The sequence below is a fragment of the Dendrobates tinctorius genome, unplaced genomic scaffold (assembly GCF_039654945.1).
Source record: "Dendrobates tinctorius isolate UK_male_01 unplaced genomic scaffold, ASM3965494v1 ptg000045l, whole genome shotgun sequence".
NCBI classification, from domain to species: domain Eukaryota; kingdom Metazoa; phylum Chordata; class Amphibia; order Anura; family Dendrobatidae; genus Dendrobates; species Dendrobates tinctorius.
In genome coordinates this window covers 18,214,019-18,233,757 of record NW_027361713.1, presented here as the reverse complement: position 1 = coordinate 18,233,757, position 19,739 = coordinate 18,214,019, and the positions used below count along the sequence as shown (strand labels likewise).

Genomic DNA, 19,739 nt, shown 5'->3' with positions numbered 1-19,739 from the left:
CGTATCACTATACCCGGTGTGCAGGAGGACCAGCACCATCCCCCACAGTGACATCACTGGTTTGTGCCAGGTATAGTGACACCACTTTGCTGTCAGCTTTTTACTATTTTGCTAAGCAGACACCAAACTGGTCACAGTGCTCACCACAAAGGGGGAAACTGCACAGTGGGGAAGACATTTCATAAGGGAGACACTTGAGGACAGAGCAGGTACCAGTCCCTGAAACATGCTTCTCTGATAATGCTTCATTTCAGGAAGGGATTAAAACAGTGACGGTAGTATCCTAGAATAATTAATTATTAATGAAGTATATATAATGAAAACTAAATATCAAAATAGCCCCTCTGAAAAAATGGATGGCAGACCATCCGGTGGAAGGTGAAACCGGCAGGTTATCAAAGGGATATAATATATAAAGCAACACACAAAATAAATAAAATAATCAGAAAAATGGCCTTTATTAAAATATAAAACAATAATAGGTGTACACTTTGAACGAATAAAAAGGCATCCCAAATATGTACATGGTATTATAATTATATAATAGGCTTTATAATAGAGCTTTAATAGCCATGCCAAACTGGCTCAATAATAAACAGGTAAAAAATACATGTAATGGCCCCAAAAAATAAGAAATAAATGTAGTGCAATGTGTAGCAAAAGATGATGTTGGCAAAGGCCAACAAAAGATTAAATAAAGTGCACAGATAATATAGACAATGAATGCCAATACATGGTGAAGTGGAACGCCACACAAAGGTAAAAAGCCACACAATGGAAAAAAGTGAGGGGGAACCAAGGATTGAACAATTACCTGATGAGCCAGTAAATGGTGCCTGGTAACGCCCCCCGACGCGCGTTTCAGAGTTGAGCTTCGTCAGGGGCGGGGCGCGTTACCAGGCACCATTTACTGGCTCATCAGGTAATTGTTCAATCCTTGGTTCCCCCTCTCTCTTTTTTTTTTCCATTGTGTGGATTTTTACCATTGTGTGGCGTTCCACTTCACCACGTATTGGCATTCATTGTCTATATTATCTGTGCACTTTATTTATTCTTTTGTTGGCCTTTGCCAACATCATCTTTTGCTACACATTGCACTACATTTATTTTTTATTTTTTTGGGGCCATTACATGTATTTTTTACCTGTTTATTATTGAGCCAGTTTGGCATGGCTATTAAAGCTCTATTATAAAGCCTATTATATAATTATAATACCATGTACATATTTGGGATGCCTTTTTATTCGTTCAAAGTGTACACCTATTATTGTTTTATATTTTAATAAAGGCCATTTTTCTGATTATTTATTTTGTGTGTTGCTTTATATATTATATCCCTTTGATAACCTGCCGGTTTCACCTTCCACCATACCCAGTGTGTACAGTGGTCATTTCAGGAAGGGGGCAGAAGCTGTGACAGAAGCATACAGTCTAGATCACGTGAAGTCATTATTTCCCTCTACTCCTCTTTGGTCAGACCTCATCTGGAATATTGTGTCCAGTTTTGGGCACCACATTTTAAAAAAGACATCAACAAACTGGAGCAAGTTCAGAAAAGAGCGACCAGAATGGTGACCGGTCTGCAAACCCTGTCTTATGAGGAAAGGTTGCAGGATTTGGGAATGTTTAGTTTGCAAAAGAGAAGACTTAATAGCTGTCTACAAATATCTAAAGGGCTGTCACATTGTAGAAGGATCAACTTTATTCTCATTTTCACAAGGAAAGACTAGAAGCAATGGGATGAAACTGAATGGGAGGAGACACAGATTAGATATTAGAAAAAACTTTTTGACAGAGTGATCAATGAGTGGAACAGGCTGCCACGAGAAGTGGTGAGTTCACCTTCAATGGAAGTCTTCAAACAGAGGCTGGACAGACATCTGACTGGGATGATTTAGCGAATCCTGCTTTGAGCAGGGGGTTGGACCAGATGGCCCAGAAGGTCCCTTCCAACTCTATGATTCTATGATCTCAGCCTCTGCCCTCTGATGATACTTTGAGTATTCCAGCATGCACTGGTGATACTCAAATGAATAGTCATTAGACAGGAAGTAGAGAGGAAAAAATACAAATTTAGTTAGGGAACGGTAGGGAATTTATAAAGCATGTACTGTATTTTTCTGACCATAAGACGCACCTAGTTTTTGGAGGAGGAAATTAGAAAAAAATTGAAGCAAAAAATGTGGTCAATTCGGTACTTAATATCCCCTACCCTGATATATATGGTCCCCCTCATCCCCATCCTGGTATGCGTGTCCCCCTCATCTTCATCCTGATATAGATGGCCCCCTCATCCCCATCCTGGTATGCGTGGCCCCGTCATCCCCATCCTGGTATGCGTGGCCCCCTCATCCCCATCCTGGTATGCGTGGCCCCCTCATCCCCATCCTGGTATGCGTGGCCCCCTCATCCCCATCCTGGTATGCGTGGCCCCCTCATCCCCATCCTGGTATGCGTGGCCCCCTCATCCCCATCCTGGTATGCGTGGCCCCCTCATCCCCATCCTGGTATGCGTGGCCCCCTCATCCCCATCCTGGTATGCGTGGCCCCCTCATCCCCATCCTGGTATGCGTGGCCCCCTCATCCCCATCCTGGTATGCGTGGCCCCCTCATCCCCATCCTGGTATGCGTGGCCCCCCTTATCCCTATCCTGGTGGTAGTGGTCCCCCTTATCCCTATCCTGGTATGCAGGGCTCCTTTCTCCATCCTTGTATTAAAGGTCCCCCATCTCCTTACTGGTATGCATGGTCCCATCCTTATCATGGTTTGAGTGGTCCCCATCCTGGTATGCAGAGCCCCATCCTTATCCTGGTATGATTGACCTCAATCCCCATCCTGGTATGCAGGGCCCCATCAGGCAAACATAAAAAAAAAACATTACACTTAACTTACTGCACTCCCTCGCAGCATCTTTTTCTGGTGCCAGCAGCTGCTTTATGCTTGTAAGCAGTGCTTGGCAGGGACGTCATGTGCTGCTTACAAGCCGAGAACAGCTGCCGGAATACTCACTGTTCCCCATGCCCGGACTATATGTGTGGAGGGCATTGAGTATTCATTGCTCTTTAGTAGCATGCACAATGTTAGCTGCAGGCTAGCTGCAGGCTTCCTGCAGCTGCTGGGCGGTCACTTGTCCCCGCTACTAAAGGAAATGAATATTCAATGCATTCCTCGCCTATGGGAGTGAAAAGCAATGATTATTCATTCCCTTTAGTAGCGGGGACATGTAACCACCCGCCAGCTGCAGGAAGCCTACAGTTGACACTGTGCTCACTACTGAAGGGCAATGAATACTCACTGCCCTCCACGCACATCGTCCCGGCGTGGGGAGAAGTGAGTATTCCGGCAGCTGTCCATCTTGTAAGCAGCGCATGACAGAACAAGAAGCTGTGAGGGAGTGGATCCAGGTAAGTGTAATGTTTTTTTTTTTTTTATGTCTTTCTTATGGATCCCTGCATACCAGGATGGGGATGGGGGCCAATCATACCAGTATAAGGATGGGGCCATGCATATCAGGACGGGGATAGGAGCCGATCTTAGCAGGATAAGGATGGGACCATGCATATCAGGATGCTATTAAAGAGAAATAAATATTCACGGCCCTCCATGGCCATGGGCGTGGAATGCAGTGAATATTTCTCTTTAGCAGGGGGCATGGAAGTAAACCGCAGCCTCCGGCTCCTGCCTCCTGTGATTCACTGCTCCAATGCTTCCACTCTCCCACCTCCTCACCACAGCAAGTGCAAGTACATCCGAACTATAAGACACCCCCCTATTTTCCTCCACATTTTTGAAGGAAAAAAATGTTATAGTCCGAAAAATACAGTATATTAGAAAATGGCTTAGTTTATGGGACTAAATATAAAGGGAAAAATGTGTTGCCTTCAGACCACCCCTTTTACACTTAACCCACAAAAAAAAAGTCCCCACTTAGGTCAATTATCTGTTAAATCTCCGTGCCCACCGCCTACTTATTTCCGGAAAGCACCTATGGAGTTAAAATTGTCATTACGCCAGTTGATTAATCACTTGAGGGTGTAATTTTCAAATTGTGATCACCTTGACGTTACTGCTGTTCTGACACTTGGGGGGGAGGGATGGGAGGCTCTGCAAACTATTATTGAAAAATCTGCACCGAAAGTCAAATAGTGCTTCTTCCCTCCTAAGCGCTGCTGTGTGGCCATGCAGTACTGTACTGTCACAGGCGTAGGATAGGTATTGACATGATCATTTGCGAAGAAAGTCTTCCAGCAGATATTTGTTTAGCCATTTTTTCCTGTGGGACTTAATAATCCACTCCTCAGACATAAATGTGTACTTTAGCAGTTTCTGAAAAGCATTCTTCAGAGCACGAAAAAAATGAATCATCTGCGATAAACTGAAAACGTTTATTTGCAGTGTGTTCACTGTGTGGCAGTAATGTCTTTCTTTAGGTTCCTTATAGTAGTTTTACCCACATCACTCACACACACCTTATTTAACATAATAATTTTTGTACATATTGAGTTTGTTTTCCTTGTTAATTCATGTTCTTTCAATTTGTTCTGTTTTTCTAGGATCTGAAGCTTGGCCGCCTGGGGTGTGCTTGCGTTATGTTGGAGGTGATCAGTTTGGACATGTGAATATGGTATTAGTACGATCTTTAGACACCCAGGAAATAACAGACGTCAGTGTGCCAATGTGCAGTCCCAATCAGCCTGGCATGTACCAGGGTCAGTGGAGAATGTGTACTGCTACTGGCTTGTATTTTGGAGGTGAGAATCTTTCTTTACACTCTTTTTTACAGGTACCTTCTTTATTGTATGTAAAGCTAAATCAATCTACATAACAAAATGATGTATCCATCACTCTGATGTCAGTGGTATATAAACATTTTTTTTCTCAGATCTGACATAAGTGCTGTTTATTTTCTGTAACCTTAGAAACAAATTTAAAGTACAGTAATTTTTCTTTACATTTGTCACATTTAAAAGGAATCTGTCACCATATTTGACATATCTAAACGATTAATCAGGGCATACAGGTTATAGACTGCTGAGAAAAGTCCTACCTGTATGTCTCATATCAGCTTTGTTTGTTGATAAATCATCTTTTATCACTTTTAAAGTGACCTCTTCCAGGCTCAGGGGCAGATGGTGATGGGAGATAATTGTGCCTCCAGAGCTTATTTTACATGAAGGTGGAGTTACCGGGGTGGGACAAACACCGAACAGGATAACTGAAATTTGTCTTCTTGCAAACATATTTTTCAGGACAACCCTCCTGACAGCACCGTCAGGAGGTCGTCCTTCATATCCATAATAGGGATAGGAATGCACGAGATTAAATGGCTCCTCCCTTCACCACCCATTAGTGTTTTTCTTGTCCCTATCAGGGAGAGACACATAAGCGGTGCACTCATGTCGCAGAAACAGAATTTTGAGCAGGAGCTCCTGACTGCCGTGGTTAGGAGCTTTGGGCTTGGTGGTGTCCTCGCATCTCTCTTGTTCAGTAGTGTCCGGATGCCCACACCTCACTGAACAAGGGGTCCCTAAGCTCTACTGGCCAGGCTGAAGCTCCTGGTTTGAGCTGGTTCCCCTGCTCACACTGGTCATCACTGCGCATGTCTGGCGTATTCGCCCAACACATCGGCGTGCTGAAGTATTTTTCCGGTTACAGGCGAATGACATGCAAGCCTCTAGTACCCGAAGTGTGTTCCAGTGTGGACCGCACTTCTGGTATTTGCAAAAAACAGAGTGACAAGACCTAATTAAAGGGGAAGTTCCTTTTTTTTTTTTTTTTTGACGATTCAGATGTGAGATGGTACTATTTATTGTAATACCAAAGAGGAGCTGAGTCACCAGTGCATTTAGACAGTCAGCAATGGAATGACAAAACACTGATACCCCTACTAAATCCCTGATACTAGTGAGTGATTTGGAACTTTTCACATTTACTAGGGTTTGTTCTACCTGGCATAGATGATATTATCCCTTTAGCATAAGGCTGTTGCTAAAAGGTTTATTGCCTTTTCAACATCTAAATATCTAAATAGCAGGGGGAAAAATATCACATGCAACATAAAGCTTACTGACCCATATGGGGAAACAATTATGTCCAGAGTATATTGCCACAGTGGTGATGGAAGAACATTCCTCCTTCATGACTGATATGAGGGCCATAATAAGAGAAGGGGTCCAAAATTCCATTACGGCATTAGTTTTCTATCATTTCTCCCAGGCTGCACCTAGGCAAAAAGGCCACGGTTGGAGATGGAGTCAAAGTGAGAGGAAGAGGAATTGTCATATTGACCCTGAATAGGATGAAGGTGACTGATTAACCCCAACCTTACTAGAAGAGATAAGAAAATAGAATTAGTCTTACCGGTAATTCGGTTTCTAGGAACCTTCCATGACAGCCATATCTGAGGATGTCTCCCCGCCCTAATGGGGGACAGGAAACACACAAGAGGTTAAATAACCCTCCCCTTCCTGTTATCTCCAGTATTTTTTCTGGACACACTAGCATGCACAGTATAGTTACCACCAAAGTGCAGGAATCATCCAATAAGAGTATTAGATAGGAAGGGAAATTAGAGCTGTCATGGAAGGTTCCAGAAACCGAATTACCGGTAAGACTAATTCAATTTTCTCTAGTCACCTTCCACGACAGCCATATCGGAGGAGTACCAACAACTTATTTTTTAGTGAGGGACAACAGCCTGCAGAACTCGTCTGCCAAACGTTAAATCCCTGTTGAAATTTAGTCTATAGTGTCTGGTGAATGTATGGCCAGACGACCAGGTGGCAGCTCTGCATATCTGCTCAGAAGATGCGACCCCTCTCTCTGCCCATGATGTTGAAACTGAACGAGTAGAATGGACTTTGAGAGTTGAAGGTGGAGGAGCGTTCTGTGATGAATACGTGAGGCTGATAGCTTGCCTGGTCCAATTTGCAATTGTATTCGTTGCCGCCTTTTTGCCTTTATTCCGACCGGAAAACTGAATGAATAAATTCTGGTCAACCCTCCAATTCTGTCTGCTGGAGGTAGAAGAGAAATATCCTACGGACATCGAGGGTGTGAAAGACTTCTTCCTTCGCATTGGAGGGATTTGGACAGAAGGAAGGCAATACGATGTCCTGGAACCTATGAAAGTTCGAGACTACTTTAGGCATAAAGGAGGGATCCAATCTTAGGGTGATACTATCCTCAGTGATAGTCAAATAGGGTTCTTGAATTAACAGGGCCTGTAGTTCTACACGCCTCGCGCAGTTTTAAGTGTTAAGTTCTTTAGAGACATGGATGACAGAGGCTCAAACGGATCCTTGGTCAAACCTTTAAGAACTAGATTCAAGTCCCAGGGGGGAACATGACTACGAAGTCTAGAACGGATTCTAGTTGTCGAGGTAATGAAGCGTTTGACCCATCGTTGGCCCGCCCGATCTTGATCGTAAAATGAACTAAGAGCTGACACCTGTACCTTCATTGTGCTAGGTGTAACTCCTAGATCTAAGCTGTTTTGAAGAAACTAAGATCTGAGCGATATTAGGATGGAAGCGATCTGGAGTAACTGGGGAACGCCAAGATGAAATTTTTTTCCAAACCTTCCTGTAAATGGCGTTAGTCACGGGTTTCGTACTTCTCTGTAGAGTTTGAATCACTTTCTTAGAAAGGCCTTTAGCCTTCAGAATTCCTGCTAGATTATGTAAAAAGCAAATCAAGGCAGCAAAGATGGAGACAGAGAGACTCATTGCCAGAGAAAGGAAAAATAATCCCAAAATATTCTTTAACTACATAAATACTAAGAAACTAAAAAATGATAGTGTTGGCCCCCTTAAAAATAGTCTGGGTGAAGTGGTGGATGAGGATGAGGAAAAAGCCAATATGCTAAATGACTTTTTTTCAACAGTATTTACACAAGAAAATCCCATGACGGATAACATGATCAGTGATAAAAAAAAAAAATTCTCCATTAAATGTCACCTGCTTAACCCAACAGGAAGTACGGAGGCGTCTAAAAATCACTAAAATTGATAAATCCCCGGGCCCGGATGGGATACACCCCCGAGTACTGCAGGAATTAAGTAGAGTCATAGACCATTATTTTTAATCTTTAAAGATTCCATAATAACAGGGTCTGTACCACAGGACTGGCGTATAGCAAATGTGGTGCCAATATTCAAAAAGGGGACAAAAACTGAACTTGGAAATTATAGGCCCGTGAGCTTGACCTCTACGGTGGGTAAAATCCTGGAGGGTTTTCTAAGAGATACTAAGATACTATACTGAAGTATTTGAAGAAGAATAACCTCATGACCCAATATCCGCATGGGTTTACAAGGGACCGTTCCTGTCAGACTAATCTGATAAGCTTTTATGAAGAGGTAAATTTCGGACTGGACCAAGGAAATGCAGTGGACGTGGTGTACATGGACTTTTCAAAAGCTTTTGATGCGGTGCCCACAAAAGGTTGATACATAAAATGAGAGCAATGGTGATAGGGGAAAATGTGTAAGTGGGATAAGAGCTGGCTCAGGGATAGGAAACAGGGTGGTTATTAATGGAGCACACTTGGACTGGGTCACGGTTAGCAGTGGGGTATCACAGGGGTCAGTATTGGGCCTGCTTCTTTTTAACATATTAATGACCTGGTAGAGGGCATAGAGAGTGGAATTTCAATATTTGCAGATGACACTAAACTCTGCAGGGTAATCAATACAGAGGAGGACAATTTTATATTACAGGAGGATTTATGTAAACTGGAAGCTTGGGCTGATAAATGGCAAATGAGCTTTAATGGGGATAAATGTAAGGTCATGCACTTGGGTAGAACGAATAAGATGTATAATTATGTACTTAATTGTAAAACACTGGGCAAAACTGTCGCTGAAAAAGACCTGGGTATATGGGTGGACGACAAACTCACATTTAGTGGCCAGTGTCAGGCAGCTGCTGCAAAGGCAAATAAAATAAGGGGATGCATTAAAAGAGGCATAGATGCTCATGAGGAGAACATAATTTTACCTCTATATAAGTCACTAATGCGACCACACTTAGAATGCTGCGTACAGTTTTGGTTTCCCGTGTATAAGAAAGACATAGCTGAACTGGAGTGGGTGCAGAGAAGAGTGACCAAGGCTATTAGGGATCTGGGGGGTCTACAATACCAAGACAGGTTATTACACTTGGGGTTATTTAGTTTGGAAAATCAAAGGCTTAGGGGTGATCTTATTACAATGTATATACATATATATTTATATACATATATATTTATATGCGGGGACAGTACAAAGACCTTTCTAATGATCTTTTTACTCTTAGATCTGTGACGGGGACAAGGGGGCATCATCTACGTCTGGAGGAAAGAAGGTTTAAGCATTATCACAGATGAAGATTCTTTACTGTAAGAGCAGTGAGGCTATGGAATGCTCTGCCATATGATGTTGTAATGAGTGATTCCCTACTAAAATTTAAGAAGGGTCTGGATGCTTTTCTCAAAGTATAATATTAAAGGTTATATACACTAGTTTCCTTGATATTGCGTTGATCCAGGGAGCTAGTGTGATTGCCGTATGTGGAGTCGGGAAGGAATTTTTTTTCCCCAATGTGAAGCTTACTGTTTGCCACATAGGTTTTTTTTTTGCCTTGCTCTGGATCAACATGTTAGGGCAGGTTAGGTAAGGATATGGGTTGAACTAGATGGACTGAAAGTCTTCCTTTTACCTTAATAACTATGTTACTGTGTTCAGTAGCCAGGCTGCAAGGTTCAACTTGTGCAGGTCTGGGTGCAGCAGAGGACCCTGGTGAAGGAGGTTGACCTTCTGGGACAGAAGTATTGGGCCTTCCTGAGCCATGTTCCATAGAGCTCCCTACCAGCTTCTCCTTGGCCACATGGGAGCCACCAGGATTGTAGTGACCTGCTCTGAACGTATCTTCTGTAGTGTTCTTGCTATCATGGGAATCAGTGGGAAGACTTAAGCCAGACCTAACTGCCAAGGATGGGAGAGGGCGTCTACTCCCAATGCTCCGTCGGTGGGACTGGGAAAAAAAATGTTTCCACCTTTGCGTTTTGACTGCTGGCAAAAAGGTCCACATCGGGATTTCCCCACCTTGACACCAGAGACAAAAATATTGTTTGGCCCAGGCACCATTCCCCTGGATGAACGTCCTTCCTGCTGAGAAAGTCCGCCTGTGCACTGTCCGATGCCCTCAGATGTACTGCTGATATGGACAGCAAATGTTCTTCTGCCCAGGAAAAAATTCTTGCAGCCACTAATTTTAGATTGAAGTATTTCGTGCCTCCTTTGTGTCGGAGGTAGGTCACTGTAGTTACGTTATCTGAGCAGATGCGTACATGATGATTTCGGACAAGGGTTGATGCTGCCTTCAACGCCTCTTCTGCTTTCTGCTCTCACATTTGAGGAGCTGCCTCTGATGTCTGCGGTCCATACCCCCTGGAAGTGTGATCTCTCCACTATAGCACCCCAGCCTTTGACTAGCCTCTGTGGTGAGGATTTTTAGGGGAAGCTGATCCCAGCTGACACCCGCTGGAGGTTCTGGTAGTCCAGCCACCATAGGAAAGAAGCCTTCACATGACCAAGAAGGGGGGTTCTCTTGGTCAGTGAATTTCGACACTTCATTGAACACCGGAGTACATGGGACTGAAGAATCCGAGTATGGGCTTGAGCCCAGGAGACAGCTTGGATGCATGCTGTAAGTGAACCCAGGATGGACATTGAGTCCCTCAGGGCTGGTGCTGTCTGATCCCTGAACCTGGAGATCCTCTGAACAAGGTCGAGCTGTTGTTCCCTGGGTAAAAAAGACGTTCTTTTTTCTGAGTCCAGGAATATCCCCAAGAACTTCCTCGGTGAAGGTCTGATTTCTCTAAGTTTGGGATCCAACCCAAGGACTGTAAAATTTCCAGGGACCTCTCTACTTCTTGGTTCAGGTGAGTTATGAATGGAGCCACTATTAGAAGGTCGTCTAGGTATGGGACAATGCAAATCCCCTGCTGACGGATGAAGATCATTTCCTCTGCCATAATCTTGGTAAACACTCAAGGGGCTGATGACACCCCGAACGGCAGGACATTGAATTGGTAGTGGTTGACCTGGTGACCCTGGGAAACCACAAACCTGGGGAATTTCCTGTGGTCTGGATCAATCGGGACGTGATAGTAGGCGTCCCTCAGGTCTATTGGCCATAACCCAATTCTGTCCTATGAGAGGGATTGCTGACTTGACTGGTTCCATTTTGAATTGTCTGTACTTTACTACTTGATTCAAGGGTTTTAAGTTTATGATAACTCTGTGCTTCCCTGACGGTTTTACTATTACAAACAGGCGAGAGTAGTGACCTCTGCCTATCTCCTGTTGCGGTACTGGGGAGATCGCTCTTGCTTGTAGAAGTGTCTGTATATCTAACAGCAAGGATTTTTGTAGGTGCGCATGCAGGGATGTCACTCTCTGGCATTGAGGGGGAGGACTCTCGAATTCCAGATTCAGTCCATTGCGAATGATGCGAAGAACACATTGGTTTGAGGTTAGGGATTGCCAATGATCTATGAAATTCAAGAGTCTGCCCCCGACCGGAGAACCGTCATTGTTTGTCCGTGGTACTTTGTTGTTGTTTGGGGGGGGGGGGGGGGGCGGCAAGAATATTTCTGCCCTTACCTCCTTTTGGATAACTCCACCAGCCCATTTTGCCCTTCCCCTTGAATTCCCTCTAGGAGGACTGGTCACGGGGGGGAAAAAAAAAATCGTTTCCTAGGTTTCTTTTGTTCCGGAAGGGACTTCTTTCTCCAAGATATCGTCCAGAGCTGGGCCAAATACATAATTTCCCTGAAAAGGAATCGCACAAAGTTTCGTTTTTGACGTAAAGTCTCCTCCCCAAGATTTCAGCCACAATGTTCTCCTTGCTGAGTTGGAGAGGACTGCAGATTTCGCTGCTACCCAGACGGACTCAGCAGAAGCATCCACTAGGAACCCTGTCGCTCTTTGTAATAGGGGAAGAGAGTCAAAGATTTCTTCCCTGGAGGTCCCCTGAGTGAGGTGATCCTCCAGCGTACGCAGCCAGCGGAACAAGGACCTGGCTACACACGTAGAGGCTACATTGGCCTTAAGCAGGGTTGTTGATGCGTCCCAGGATTTCCTAAGCAAATTCTCTATCTTCCGATCCATGGGATCTTTGAGCTGAGAAGAATCCTCAAATCGAAGAGCCGTTCTTTTAGTTACCCTGGATACATGCACGTCCACTTTAAGGACTTACCATAAGGAGCAATCTCCGTCCAAGGGAAACCGATTTCTCAGATCTGAAGGGACACGAAGTCCCTTCTCGGGAAGGGCCCATTCCTGCATAACCAGATTTCGCATATTTTCGTGAATGGGAAACCCCTTTTTTTCTTTAGGCTTCAGCACCCCAAACATCTTATCCTGTATAGAGTATACTACTTCCTCCTCTTCCAATCCCATAGTGCCCCTCAACATACTAACTAATTCTCCCATATCTTTGGAAGAGAAATAGTATTTCTTGTTATCGGATTTGGAGGCGGAAGTGGAACCCTCATTTTCTCAAGCATTTCTGAGTTAGAGGTATCAATCTCTCCCGAGTCAGATTCCACAGGTGCCAATTTCCTTTTCCTAGTAGGAGGGGGTTGTGGTGTCGGGGTCTGGGAAAATGTCATCATAGAATATTGGACTTCCTGTCTGATGAGTGTTTATATACTGTCCTGTAGGGAGGGCTGCTCTGCATGTAATACATCGTCCGTGCAGGGCTGACAAAGCTTCTTCCTATATGCAGAGGGAAGTCTGGAACCACACACACACTTGTGGCTTGGTAAATGGGCAGAAGCCTTGTCCTCCCTAAAACAGAGAGAGAAGGCATATTAAGTCACCTCAGAGACTACCCTGGACAGAAAAGGGGGGACCAAGCCCGCTACTTACAGCAGGAGGGTGAAACGCTAGGCTCCGCAGAAGCAGGCAGTAAGGGTTTGTCGCAGTCCATGGTCAGTCTGTCAGTCACCTATACAGATAATGGCCTTACCTGAGCGCACTCAGACCAGGATTTAAATAACCGAGGTCCACCAGCGTGTTCTGTGCTCCTCCTCCCCTCAGTCCACAGGTGGGGGTCATTTCAGTCACCCCTCCTCCACAGCTGATTCCCCAGCTGCTCAGCGGCTACCCTATCCCATCACACTCGTGGGTTTGCTGGCTCACTCACCCCCTCGGGTGAGGCCCTGCAAGGGTCGACGGTGCTCCAGCTGCTCTGATGGGGCCCCAGAACCACCTCCAGCGGTCCGGTAAGTGCAGGCCGCACGTGCGTTCCAGCCTGCAATGCCGGTGGGAGGCAAACCGGAAGTTCGGCGCTGGTCCTGACGTCACTTCCGGTGCGCGCGCGGCCCTGGATACAGCTGCATGGGGAGGAGGACGTCGGGGAGCTCCAGGAGGACCCCGGTCGCACATCACTTCCCCGCTTTACCCCACTGAGGGGGCACAGGAGGGGCGGGCAAGGGTCCCGAGTGCCACCAGAAGCGGAGATGGGAGCAGCCCTTTCCACCGAAGGAGAGCAGAGTCCCCGACCATTGGCTGCCCGACATACAGGTAAATGAAATGGTGCCTCCGGTCGCCGGCCACAGCAGCATTATCAGGACCTCTTCATGTCCCTTAAGGGACAGGAAAAATACTGGAGATAGCAGGAATGGGAGGGTTATTTATCTTCCTGTGTGTTTCCTGTCCCCCATTAGGGCGGGGAGACATCCTCCAATATGGCTGTCGTGGAAGGTGACTAGAGAAATACCTTTACTCTTAGGAAGACGCCGATAACGCTCCTACAGGCAGTGAGGAATATGATGAAAGTTGAGGAGAATCACCAAGCCCTCGCAATACAGGATGAGTTGTTCAGGGACTTAAGATCCCGAATGAAGAAGGTATTCCCTGTCAATAAGCACATAAAGGCCATGATCTTAAAGGAGTGGGAAGATGTAGGAAAAAAGACTAATTATACCGAGACATTTCAGATCTTGTCTGCCATTTGAGCCAGAAGAGATGAAATTATGGGAAGAAATCCCTATGAGATAGACATCCCAATAGCTAGAGTGGGCAAAAAGACAATTATCCCATTTGATTCATCATGCTTGAGGGATCCTATGGACAGAAAGGCAGGTTACTCGAGAACATTAGAAAGTGCAGCAGTGATTATTACAGCTAATTTAGCTGCTACCACTGTAGCAAGATCCACCACCCTTTGGATAGAGGAACTAGAGGGTCATCTTATAAAAAAAAAAAAAAAAAGTCCAGAGATGAGATCCTGGAATCCATTGCCTTACTCACAATGGTAAGAGGATTTTTGGCTCATGACTCAGTAGAATCAATTTGGTTTGCCACAAGAAAGTGGGCACCTCTAATACTGTGAGGTCAGCTACATGGCTAAAAACCTGGTTGGGGGAAAGTCACTCAAAGAACAAGCTATGTTCCATTCCCTTTTCCTGGCTGAGTAACATAACAGTAACATAGTTTTGAAGGCTGAAGGAAGACCTTATGTCCATCTAGTTCAGCCTATTTTTAGTGCAGCTGTTCTGCATTGTTGATCCTGGGGAAGGCAAAAAACCCACAGAGTAGAAGCCAATTTTCTCCATAGGGAAAAAAAATCCTTCCTGACTCCTAAGCTGGGTCAACCATCTACCTATAATATTATGTTATTCGTAACCTTCTATACTGTTACTCACAAGAAAAACATCCATTCCTTTCTTAAATTCATTCAGTGAGTTGGCCATCACCACTTCCTCAGGAAGAGAATTCCAGAGCCTCACTGCTCTTACCGTGAAGAACCCTCTTCTATGCTGGTGCAGAAATTGTCTTTCCTCCAAACGAAGAGAATGCCCCCTTGTTCTTGTCACAGTCCTTGGTACAAACAGTTCATTGGAGAGATCGCTGACCTCTGATATACTTGTACATATATATTAGGTCTCCCCTAAGTCTTCTTTTTTCTAGAGTAAATTTTTTATTCGTAACCTTCTATACTGTTACTCACAAGAAAAACATCCATTCCTTTCTTAAATTCATTCAGTGAGTTGGCCATCACCACTTCCTCAGGAAGAGAATTCCAGAGCCTCACTGCTCTTACCGTGAAGAACCCTCTTCTATGCTGGTGCAGAAATTGTCTTTCCTCCAAACGAAGAGAATGCCCCCTTGTTTTTGTCACAGTCCTTGGTACAAACAGTTCATTGGAGAGATCGCTGCCCTCTGATATACTTGTACATATATATTAGGTCTCCCCTAAGTCTTCTTTTTTCTAGAGTAAATAGACCTAATTTTGATAACCTTTCTGGGTATTGTAGTGAACCAACTCCATTTATCATTTTAGTAGCCCGCCTTTGAACCCTTTCAAGTTCAGTAATGTCTTTCTTGAGCACCGGCGTCCAAAATTGCACACAATACTCCAAGTGTGGTCTGACGAGTGATTTGTACAGAGGGAGAATTATGTTTTCATCTCGTGTCCCCAGACCTCTTCTAATGCATCCCATGACCCTATTTGCTTTGGTGGCAGCTGCCTGACACTGGGCACTCCAATTTAGCTTCTTATTGACTAAGATGCCTAAGGGTATGTGCACACGCTGCGGTTTTGCTGCGGTTTTGGCCCTGCAGAACTGCAGCAGTTCCGCAGACATGGTACTTTACCATGTTAGCCTATGGGTTTTCAAAACCGCAGTGCTCACGCTGCGGTTTTTTACCTGCGGAAAAGCTGCGTTTTTTTTCCGCAGCATGTCAATTGTTTCTGCGGATTCTGCTGCGGTTTGCCACCTATTCCATTGTCCAGGTGTCAAACCGCAGGGCAAAACCGCAGGTCACTTTACCTGCGGTTTTACCTGCGGTTCTGCGAGAAAAAACCCGCAGGTGAATCTGCAGTGTGTGCACATATCCCAAGTCTTTTTCCATGTCTGATTTCACCAGCAGTTTCCCATTTAGTAAGTAATTGTAGCATCTGTTTCTCCTTCCCATGTGCATAACCTTACACTTATCTGTGTTAAACCTCATTTGCCATTTTTCAGCCCAATTCTCCAATTTACTCAAATCTATCTGTAGTTGCAAACTGTCCTCCTTTGTGGTAACTACCTTACATAGTTTTGTATCATCTGCAAATACTGATATTTTACTGTGTAAGCCATCCACTAGATCATTAATAAATCATAGAATGGTAGAGTTGGAAGGGACCTCCTGGGCCATCTGGTCCAACCCCCTGCTCAAAGCAGGATTCGCTAAATCATCCCAGTTAGATGTCTGTCCAGCCTCTGTTTGAAGACTTCCATTGAAGGGGAACTCACCACTTCTCGTGGCAGCCTGTTCCACTCATTGATCACTCTAACTGTCAAAAAGTTTTTTCTAATATCTAATCTGTGTCTCCTCCCATTCAGCTTCATCCCATTGCTTCTAGTCTTTCCTTGTGCAAATGAGAATAAAGTTGATCCTTCTACAATGTGACAGCCCTTTAGATGTTTGTAGACAGCTATTAAGTCTCCTCTCAGTCTTCTCTTTTGCAAACTAAACATTCCCAAATCCTGCAACCTTTCCTCATAAGACAGGGTTTGCAGACCGGTCACCATTCTGGTCGCTCTTTTCTGAACTTGCTCCAGTTTGTTGATGTCTTTTTTAAAATGTGGTGCCCAAAATTGGACACAATATTCCAGATGAGGTCTGACCAAAGAGGAGTAGAGGGAAATAATGACTTCACGTGATCTAGACTGTATGCTTCTGTTAATACATCCTAGAATTGCATTTGCCTTTTTTGCTGCTGCATCACACTGTTGACTCATATTCAGTCTGTGATCTATTAGTATACCCAAGTCTTTTCCACATGTGCTGTCACTTAGCCCTATTCCTCCCATTCTATATATGCTTTTTTCATTTTTATTGCCCAGATGTAGTACTTTGCATTTCTCCCTGTTAAAAACCATTCTGTTAGTTGCTGCCCACTTCTCCAGTTTATTTAAATCTTTATGAATCCTCTCTCTCTCTTCTCTAGTATTAGCTATCCCTCCTAGCTTTGTGTCATCAGCAAATTTAATCAGTTTACCCTCAATTCCTTCATCTAAATCGTTGATAAAGATGTTGAACAATACAGGGCCCAGGACAGAGCCCTGTGGTACCCCACTTGAGACATTCTTCCAACTGGATTTGCAGCCATTTACGACCACTCTTTGGGTCCGATCACTAAGCCAGTTATGAATCCACCTAACAGTTGCCTTGTCCATTCCATACTTAGTCATTTTTTCAATAAGGATTGTATGAGAGACTTTGTCAAATGCTTTGCTGAAGTCAAGATATACTATATCTACAGCATTTCCTTGATCCACCCAATCAGTAATACCGTCATAGAAGGAAATTAAATTAGTCTGACATGACTTATTAGTTACAAACCCATGCTGACTCTGTTTAATCACTTCATTCTTATCCAGGTATTGACATACATGTTGTTTAATAATTTGTTCAAAGATCTTTCCTGGTATAGAAGTCAGACTCACCGGCCTATAGTTGCCTGGGTCCACCTTCTTCCCCTTTTTGAAGATAGGAACAACATTTGCTCTTCTCCAGTCTTCTGGCACTTCTCCTGTTCTCCAAGAATTTTCAAAGATTATGGAGAGGGGTTCAAAAATTTCTTCTGCTATCTCCTTCAGTACTCTGGGGTGTAATTCATCTGGACCTGGAGACTTGAATTCATTTAGGTTAGCTAAGTGTTTCCTCACTATCTTTCTGTTTATAGATATCCTGGATTCTTCTATTCCCTTAATAGGACAGTGAATAACAGTTGATGTTACATTTCCTTTCCTTACATTTCCTTTCTATATATACATTTCCTTTCTATATTAAATAGTAGGGGGCCCAATACAGAACCCTGTGATACCCCACTAGTAACCCTGGCCCAATCTGAGTATGCACCATTAATAACCACTGTTTGTTTTCCATCACTAAGCCAGCTACCTACCCATCTACACACATTTTCCCCTAGCCCAAGCTTTCTCATCTTACTTACCAATCTTTTATGTGGGACAGTGTCAAATGCTTTAGAGAATAAGAGTCAGTGATAAGCGGTCATAGAGGAGCGCTTAGGAAGCAACCCAGGGGCAGACAAAAATGTCAGGTCTCCACCGAAGCTCCAGCCGAAAACCTCCAATTGATCGCTTCAACAGTTTAATCAATAGAGAAAGCTTTTGGATATTCAAGCTTGGCACACTTGCCCCTGAAGGCCTGAATTTAACTATAGATAAAGTGACCAGATAACTTTGCCTTTTTAGCATCAGTGCGTTTTTATCTTGATGCTATTGTTTACATGCTTTTATTATTAATATGGGTTCTCGCTTTTTTATTGGTCTTTTTACTGGTCTACTAACCTGCTAATAATTTTATTCATTTTTATCTATATTATTTTATTGCTCCTTTTTGCACATTTTATACATTTAAAACTTGTTTACCTCATGCTGTTTTATCTCACGTTTTATGTAAAGGGCATGTCACACTAAGCGATATCGCTAGCAATATCGCTATAATTTGTGATGTTATAGCGATATTGCTAGCGATATCGCTGTGTCTGATACTTACCTACGACCGGCTCCCCCGCTGGTTATAGTTGATCGCGCGAGAACGTCCAGGACTGTTTCTCGTCGTCAGCTTCCTGCGGCGCTTCCTGCTGTGACGACGAGCAACGCGTGGAGCCGGGCGGGAGGACGCAGGATCGCCTGGTGTGACAGGTAAGTAGCGACCCCCGTCCCCAGCGATGTCGCTAGTGAGATCTGCCTGTGTGGCAGCTCACTAGCGACCACTTAGCGATGTACCAGCAATCCTGACCGCGTCATATCACTGGTCGGGATCGCTGGTACATCGCTAAGTGTGACAGGGCCTTTAGTTGTTTTTATTTCTTATATGATGTCATCTTGTCGTAACATGTGACTATCATAACATGTGAATGTTTTGACTGTTGTGATTGGCTGCCACCCATTTAAATACCCCATCCCCTATGTCATTAATAAACTTCCACCTGATGAAGACGGATCCTCCGTCGAAACGCGTTGTGGTTTAACCCCATCTCTTGTCTGAGTCTCTTTCCTGCGCTCCTAAGACCATTTCCATTTTCTCAAATGCTTTAGAGAAGTAGAGATAAATGACATCCAATGATTCTCCTTGGTCCGTTTGAGAGCTTACATCCTCATAGAAGCTGATCCGGTTAGTTTGACAGGAGCGATCCTTCATAAATCCATGTTGATATGGAGTTAAACATTTATTAACATTGAGATATTCCGTAATGGTATCCCTTAGAAACCCTTCAAAAATTTTACCCACAACAGATGTTAAGCTTACCGGCCTATAGTTTCCAGGTTCCCTTTTACACCCCTTTTTGAATATTGGTACCACATTTGATTGCCGCCAATCAAAAGGAGCAGACCCTGTTTCTATAGAGTCTTTAAATATAAGGAATAGAGGCCTGTCTATCACATTACTTAACTCCCTTAATACTCGAGGGTGAATGCCATCAGGGCCTGGTGATTTGTCAATTTTAATCTTACTAAGGCGGTTCTGCACTTCTTCCTGGGTTAGGCAAGTAATACTTAATGGGGAGTTTACATTATCACTCTGCATTTCCCCTGGCAAATCCTTTTCCTGTGTGAACACTGTTGAGAAAAAAGTACTTAAAACATTTGCTTTTCCCACATCGCTCTCTATGATTTCACCCTCATTGTTCTTTAAAGGGCCGACACCATCAATTTTAATCATTTT

At 44.1% G+C, this 19,739-nt stretch overlaps 1 protein-coding gene across 2 annotated transcripts in view; it reads left to right on the top strand.

Annotated features, from left to right (window-relative positions):
* ILRUN (inflammation and lipid regulator with UBA-like and NBR1-like domains) overlaps positions 1 to 19,739 on the top strand; it is a 291,746-nt gene that overhangs the window by 120,175 nt on the left and 151,832 nt on the right. For both annotated transcript variants that reach the window (XM_073575633.1, XM_073575634.1), the window contains exon 3: positions 4,554 to 4,751. In XM_073575633.1, coding sequence (XP_073431734.1) covers positions 4,554 to 4,751 — 198 coding nt within the window. The remainder of the gene's footprint in view (positions 1 to 4,553; positions 4,752 to 19,739) is intronic.